Genomic DNA, 8150 nt, shown 5'->3' with positions numbered 1-8150 from the left:
GCAGCTCTGTCTGCCTCCTCACAGTAACTCCACAGCCCGAATTCACAACAGAACAACGGAAGGCAGAATCACGATGGACACAAGGGGTCAGTGCTGACACCCTGCAGGGAGTTCACCTTGCCATTTATCGGATTTTCTTTTTTTTTTTCTTTTTTTTTCTTTTTTTTTTGCTGTTAGTAGCTCAGACATTATGGTTTGCATCCCAAACTAAACCAGATTGAAGGACTGAGCAGGGAAGGGGGAAAGGGCTGATGTTACCCTGACACCACAGGAATTAGTAAGAAAAAATATATATATTGCACACACTAAGACTTATTAACAACCAAGTTAAAACAAAATGGCATTGTCCTCATTAGTGTTCCAGTGGTTCTTTGATCAGGGACGGTTCACGAGTCTGTTAAATCCCATTACGCTCTCCTTATTGCAGTACAGACCTGTTTCTGTTCTCCTGCCGGTGGATCTGTTTGCAAATAAAAAGGGAAATAGACTTGATTTCCTTGAGAAGATCCATCCAATTGTCCCTTCTGTCATCGTCGTTTGTCTTGTTGGTGTTGGGTTTGTTTTTGGCTCTGGAGGGGGTGGAGTTGGGCTGCCCCTGCTCGCACCCAGGCAATGGGTCAAAAGGCCAATTATAATCCCGTAGCTCCCAGGGACATGCCGGTGCTGTGGCTCATGCACGGGATCGTCTGCATGGATTTGGGGAAATCGTGGCTGACCACACGTCCGTTTTCTCCACTGCCTCCTGCTGCAGCTGGCCTGGGAAGGGTTGATGTCCGTATGGCTTCGTTGATTGATTGCTGTGGGATTAAACAAAAACCCTTTTTAGGAAAGACGGGGGGGTCTCCCCCTGTCCTTATCAATGTTGGAGAAATTGCATTATAAACCAGTGTTGTCTTTCTGCCACTGTTCTCTCCCTGCCACTGTTCTCTCCCTCCTCGTCTCCATTCACTCTCACTTTCTACATGTCCCTACTGCATCTGCTCTGTTAATTCGCACCTCTTCTACATTCAAAATTAAACGTTTCAGCAGTATTTTGGGGCATAAAGCACACATGCCATATGCAAAAACTATTCAACCCCTACAAAATAAGAACAGTCATCCTGGATCTGAGCAGAGGTATTATACACACTTCCCCCATAGCTATGCTATTACTACTCCAGCACTGTTATGTTTGGTGGACTCTGACTCACTGCAAGCATATGTTTAACTTTCCTCATGTGAGAAGTTGAGCATGTGCCTATGTTTTTGTCTGCAGTGACGACTGAGGTAACCAGGAAATGCAAACCTAATTCAGGAACCCAAATCTCATCTTCCTGTTCCAGATACTGTCCAAAGCATTTGCTTTTGGAGATCTAAGGAAACCACCTGTTTAGATCAACTGAACTAAAAAGTGAGGTCAGTTGTTTTCTTGGTGTTCAAGGTGTCTCTAAGGGAACCATCATCCTTTCTTGACTGGGATATCCAACTGAAGAATTATACAGAACAGATAAATCTGAAGCAGCTATTCAGAAACAGTCAACTTGGTGCCTTGCCAGGCATGGAGCAATCTCCTGTGCTAGAGGGATCTGCAGCTTGCCCAGGGGTCTTGCCCAGGGGTCAGTAGGGGCTTGCTGAGCAGAGGTTGGGTTTAGAAGAGGATCTGACCCATCTTTCTGGGCTGAGCTCTGCTGAGTGGCCTTGTGGAGTGGTCACTGATGGTGGAAGCCAGCCAAAAGGAGGAGGTTAGAACATGTTAACATTGGGAACAGCAATTCCTTACCATGGTGGTTGTATTTAACATGACAAGAGGACTGCAAGCTAGCACTGATGAGATGGAGAGGGTCATTTCTAGCAACACAGGGAAGCCAATGTCAGAGCAGAATCTCCTTAAGACTAAAACTATGGAGCTGCTGCATTCTGACACTTTCCCAGTGTGTTTGTGATGTACCTAGCTTTACAGTGTAGACAGCAATTATAATTTAATTTTCTATATTCAGGGACATTAATTGCTCACATTATCTTACCCCTGTGCTCAATGTACCTCTCATTGCCTGTAGAATTGTCTGAACCTCAGTGGGAAAAGAGCTATTGCACATTCTCAGTGAATTAGGGAAGTTATTATTGCTGACAAAACCTTAAGCATGTTGTGAAATGGTGACATAAAAGCCAAAGAAATGTTAGCTTATTTTCCTTTTGATTCTGGGTAAGTTTCAGTGCTCAGGGAAGTGAAAATCTCTCTATAAATGTTATGGAACTCACTGCTTACTTCATACACTCCTATCAACTTCCACGCTCACAGCAGAGAGCAGAGGGCTGGATAAAGGAGAGGAGGGATGTGCTACCCTTACAGCACAGACCCCGCTGCACCCTTGTATGCAGTGGTAGCTGTATAAGGGACTGCCTCTGCTACTCATCTGAGCCAAGCTGCAATGTTCCACGGATGCTGCATTAAATGTGTATCCCCAAGGCTCTCAAATCTAATCCACTCTTGACATGACACTCAGAAATTTAGGCACATCAGAATTTAGGGCTGAAAAAAAGCCTCCCGAGAGATAGGAAGTATGCTTCTGCAAGATGATGATGGGATGGGGAAAAAAACCCACATCACAGGACACATAAGAGGCCAATTTCTCTCTAAGGAGACCCATAATTCTCAATTCAGAGACCCACACCGTCCCTTCCAGGGCAACAAGGGTAGAGTATGTATCTGTGTTGCCAACCTGCAAATGGTGCCAGCAAAGGGCCTGGCAGGATTTGATTCATCACCGTGCTACCCCAGTTTGATCTTGCTTTGAACTACTTGGGTTTGGTGATACTGGGTTTTTTATTACAGCAACGGCTGCATCGCACCAACCCCAGCACACTTCAACCATGCTGCACACGTGTTGCCACAGTCTGCTGCCTTTCCTTTGGAGGAATGGCAATGTGTTCCTGCTACTGTTTGTGCTGTGGTTTCACTCTATATCTGGATTCTAAACTAGCATCATGCCACGTGTCTGATCTTGCACCAGCTCCCCCCTACGGCCCACTTGACCCTCTTTTATTTTCCTCTGATGCTCCTATTCCTTTCTAGCAACTTGAGTGACACAGTCACTTGGTTATCCCTATGTCTTGGCTTTCCACCCATGGTCTGGGCTGCATCCATCCCGCATCCGTCTCCGAAGGCAGCTTTGGAGCCAGGGTAGGATCAGAGAGAAGGTGTGAAAGGCCAAGGAATGTGTTGCCACCTTCATCCGCTTTGATTCACTTCTGGACTTGTAACAAAACTCGATTAAGGCAACCAGCATGGCTAGTCCGAGCCCACCGATGAGGATATAGAAAACCCCTGCCACATTGCTGAGACTCAGCGCGCTCGTCTTGTCCTACAAGAGAAAGGAGAAGGGAGGGAGGGGAGGGCATGTGGGAAGGAGAACAACAAAATTAATATGAGATTGCTCCAGCAGGGATGCTGCACAAGATAGCAATGTTGGCATTACATCACCTCCCTCCTTACATGAACAGATGACATTTCTAAAAGCCTTTTCAATTTTTAATTCGGTGTCTAGTAAACCTAATGTTTCCCTCACACAAACAAATAACCATTTCTCCCGCAGTGTGACTCTCTGTAAAGGTTTGGGATCTCCGCTTTTCAATCAGCTAACTTAAGTGCTTATTTTACCCAAAAATGCCTAGTTTAAATTATTGATTAAAGGAGGGGAGAAAAAAAAAAAACAAAGAGAAGGTTCTCTGCATCTGTGACATTTGCTTGTCCCTGACGTCTCGCCTGAAATAACCCGTTCTCTTGGAAGTGCTTATTCCTTCATTCCTAGATTGTTTCCCCCGCAAATTCTGTTGCTGAGCAACACATCGAAATGGCTGGGGGGGGGGAGGTGTTCTTTTTTCATCCCCCCCCCCCTCCCCTCTTCAGTGCTGAGGTTGAGGTGACACCCGAGCTGTCCTCAGAAACTCATTTGATTTCTGTGTAATAAGGCAGTTATTTCATATGCAATCAAGACCCGCTGATGCATGTCTAAGCTAATTATTTGGTTGGCAATAAATAGGGCTATTAATGGACCGCAAGTCACAGTCTGCAGCTACATTCTGATTTTACAATCGCCTAATGAATCGTCACGGCTCTCTGGGGAAGAGGCGAGTCTCACAAAGACTCGTAGCACTGTTAGGGAAACCGAGTCCCCACAGGTAGCACTGATGGCACTTGGTGAAGCTCTCAAAACCGTCTCTTCCATGCTGACCAGGTGGAGCTGGGGGGAGGTTGGGATAATCTGGGCAGCAGCACAACCCAGTGTACCAGGCTCCTGTTTCTAGGATGTGCTTTCTCTATAGTAGGGAGGTCCCCTGCTCCCTGTTTGTCACTGCTCTTCAATATTGACTTGATACCTATTTGCTAGCACAGATTCCCCAGGGCAAGCACTGCAGGTCAGTGCAAATCTCTTGGAGCAAACAGGGTCCAGCCAGCACTGACAGCCCTGCACCCTGGACATGGGAGAACAATTACATATGGAGCATTTGAGATGCAGCCACACAGTTCAAGAATAATAATATTTATGCCTGTAGAAGTGTCTGCTGTTTGGAATGAAGCTTCTGCATGGTTCTTGTTTCCCGGGTACTACAGGGACACGTGGACCAGTGGGTGGCACAGCTTGTTCCTTGCCCTTGTAGGACAGTTGATTCACTTGCTTTGCTTGGCAGGTTTTACAATAAGCAACCCACACTTTTCGGGCAGGGCAAGGATTCAGGAAGCAGAACGCTATATTGGAGAGATGTCGAAAGGGTCCAAAACCAAACACCAACATGAGGACAGAAGGTTTTGATTCAAGAGCAGTCTGCCTGGCACCAGCACTGTCTTTCAGGCAAGTATGTTTTGCCAAAGGATTCTGTCTGTTGCAGTTCTAGGGTTTGGTGGCAAAAAAATTAACCCACAAAGAATGAAAACACTTCATTTTTTTTCAAAATTAGGAAACCCCTCCTGTTACATAAGAGAACTTATCTTCTTTTCTTATTTTTTAATAGAAATTCTTTTCGAGTGTTCAGACAGGAATACTAAAAGAAAAAATAATATATATATATATATATATTTTTTTTTTTTTTTTCCCTTCTGGCCTATGTGAGCTGCAAAGCTTCTGCCCAGCTGGAGCTCTCACCACAGGCTCCAGTGTCATAGGGAGCAACTTTCCATCCTAAACCCTCTGCTGAAAGGTGCTGAGGTTTGGTTAAGTGTAACCCCTGCAGAGTTTCTGTCACTGGAAAAAAACTCCACAAGTGATGTCATGTTCCATGCTTCAGTGATTGACATCACTGCCAAGAGAGTCACTGCCATCACCATGTGTGTTACACTGCTGTGGACATGATGGTCACCGCTGGCAGACAGATTTGGTTTCTCCCTTGTATAACTGTCATGCACTCATCAGTTTGTAATCTTGCCGATGCTTCCTGCATGCTCATTGCACTGAGAGACTTCTGCAAGTATCCTCTTAATTTCTGCAGTTTCCATATTTGAAGGATTATTTATCCAGTCTTTTATAATCTGCCTTTGTGCATATTTTCCCCCCAGGCTTTGACTGTACCAGTCATCTCTTCTCTGCAGATTACTGGACATACTTTTAAGCAGCGGATGAAAAACGTAAGGAGTTTTTTAGTGAAGATTTAGAAAAGAGGAGCAATTACTCCATGAAAACTGGGTTACAACACATCAGGCACTTTGCCTCTTCAAATTTAGGCTAAAGGGACTGCACCAGCTTAGGGGAGGGACAAAGACACTAGAGGTGGGCCGCCCTCCTTGACATCCCAACCTCTTAGCCTGTTTCCTTAATGAAAAGTGGCTGATTAGCACATGCTCTGCATTCAGAGGGAAGGATGGGGTCAGGGAAGGAGGTGCAGCAGCCTAATTGCCTGTGTCTTACTAATAATTTTCAGTCCATATATTTGGCTTGATTTGATAGACGAGTGGAGATCTTAAAGATTTCAGGGACCTTCCAGCTTTGTGAAAAAGAATGACACTGTAGAGAAGAGAAAGCCTATTAACGCTCTCACTCAAATGTATCAGCACAATCCATACTAGGCATCAGAGATTCTACATTGGTCTTTGACTTGCAGGCACAGATCATTCAGAAACCCAGCTTCCCTGGCTCACAGGGCGTGGAAATACACAATTTTCAGGTTTTACTCTACACAATATTCTTGTATTTCCACCCCCAGTTTGGGGGTCATGGTCCAACAGGACACCTTCTCAGCTGGCTGCAATGGCAGACTCATCTGGCAGCCAGGAAAGGCTGCTCATTCTTAGTTTCTACTTTCCTCCTGATGCCAGCAGCATATTGACCAGTGATAAAGAGGAGATGACCAGTAAGGAGATGAGTAGTTTCCTGCACCAGTATTTCATACAATTAATTTCAGAGCTGTTGCACTTCTCTTGCATTTACTTTGCAGTAGTGTTGTTGTTATTGTTGTTGTTATTATTATTACTGTTATTACTACTACCACTAATCTATCATTGGGACAGTTTGGGTGAACTGGAAGTTGTCCTGCACAGAAGGCCAAGGAAAGCATAGTGATGCACCATGGTGGGCAAAACTGGAGGAAGGAAGAGAGCAGCCCGAGTTTCACCTCTGCCACCATAATGATTTTTCCCCCAATGATCCAAAGTCACGGGCAGCTTCAGCAGGGCGCTCAGGAACACGGAATGGCAGGGGCATGGCTGATGACACAACCTGTTCTCACGAGCCGGGCTGAGAAGGGAAATGCTCTTGGGGTGTTACTTGACTTCTTCCTCATTCTCTCCTTTTTCATTTTGTTTCCTTCCCTCTTCCAGCAGAACATGAAGAGACCTTCTCTAGGGGGGAGCTCCCATCTCATTGCTCCCACTGGCAGCAGGACCAGAGCACACAAAGGGTAGGAAACTGCATGTCCCACCAAGGCTTTGCCTGCTGTTTCCATGCATGCTTCTGCCTTAATAATGCTCGTAATAATAAAAAGTCCCAAATTATGTGAACTGCTTGAGAGGACCCTCCCTTCCTCTCTACTTGGGCTCTGTGACACCAGATGCTCTCCCGTGGAGCTGCCCATCACTGAACCAGCTTGTTAGTGGGAGTGTAAATGTCAGTGCTCGTCTCCCGCAGCGGCAGAGCGCTGACGTGGGGGGAAGATTGGCAGGTGAAAAGAGAAAGAAAAACCCATCTTCCCGAAAGCCCGGCCTTGTTGCTGCAGCAACCAGGCACCTTCCCGTCTGTTCCTCTCAAACATGGCACCGTGTCCGTCATCCTCTTTGTCATTATTTATCCTCCTTGGCTGAAAGGCATTAAGGCCAAATGTCTCTGATTTCTCAGCAGGGCCAGTCCTTTCTTTTACCCTGCATGACCAGAGCCTGTGGTCAGCACAGGGTGATGGCACCTCAAGCTGTTCCGGTCTCCATGGAAGATGAACTGTCCTTAGAGCGGGTAGTAGCTCCAGAAGTTGACTTTTTTACACCAAACTCTGGGCTGCTTTTTATTCAGGCAGGATCTGAAGGTCAGGAATGAAGTACATAGCACTGGCCATTGACTCTGAGTGCTGCCACGGGTATGGATGTGTGTACATGGGTACATGCATGGCTTGCTGTGGGCATGAGTCTGCCCAGCATGAAAAGATTTGGATTTGAGAACCAGTCAGCTCCCTGTAAAGGCAGGGCAAGGTGGTAGCAGGATTTGTTCCCTATTTTTGTGGTTTTTTTTTTTAAACAAAAGTGTTATTGCAACCAGAGGAGTGGGAGATCCCTGTGGCTTTGATGAAGGTTTTTTAGTTGCATGAAGCTCTCTGGTTACCCTGCACGCAGGTTGCACCTTGCCATCCTGGTCTGGAAAAAAAAGCTTCCTTTCCCTTGTTGCCTTGCTAAAGCCCCAGGGAAGAGAACCACATCTCTCTGCCCTGACATTCAGCATCCACCTTGTCATTACCTTCCAGCAACCCAAAGTATCTCTTTCAAGCCCACAGCACATTTCATAGCCTGCAAAAACAGCTGTCCATCCTGTGCTTGTTGGTAAAATGGGGTCCTTCTAGAGAATTGCCTAGTTACAGAGAGTCTGTCTCTCTGCTGCACTTATTTCTTCTGTGGCAAGTAGTGAGGGAATGCAGAAAGGCTAGGAGACAGGACAAGGAATTGGTGCATGGTTCCTAGCTATGTGAAGTGCTGGAGGGTT

At 46.0% G+C, this 8150-nt stretch overlaps 1 protein-coding gene across 4 annotated transcripts in view; it reads right to left on the bottom strand.

Moving 5' to 3' along the window:
* Positions 1–629: 629 nt before the first annotated feature.
* GRIA1 (glutamate ionotropic receptor AMPA type subunit 1) overlaps positions 630–8150 on the bottom strand; it is a gene marked incomplete at both ends in the record, with an annotated part of 124785 nt that continues 117264 nt past the window's right edge. For all 4 annotated transcript variants that reach the window (XM_084268752.1, XM_084268751.1, XM_084268753.1 and 1 more), the window contains 2 exons: positions 630–818; positions 3207–3341. In XM_084268752.1, coding sequence (XP_084124878.1) covers positions 630–818; positions 3207–3341 — 324 coding nt within the window. The remainder of the gene's footprint in view (positions 819–3206; positions 3342–8150) is intronic.

The sequence above is a fragment of the Gallinula chloropus genome (genome assembly GCF_964237585.1).
Source record: "Gallinula chloropus genome assembly, chromosome: 10".
In the NCBI taxonomy this organism is placed as follows: domain Eukaryota; kingdom Metazoa; phylum Chordata; class Aves; order Gruiformes; family Rallidae; genus Gallinula; species Gallinula chloropus.
This window is presented reverse-complemented; position numbering and strand designations above follow the sequence as displayed.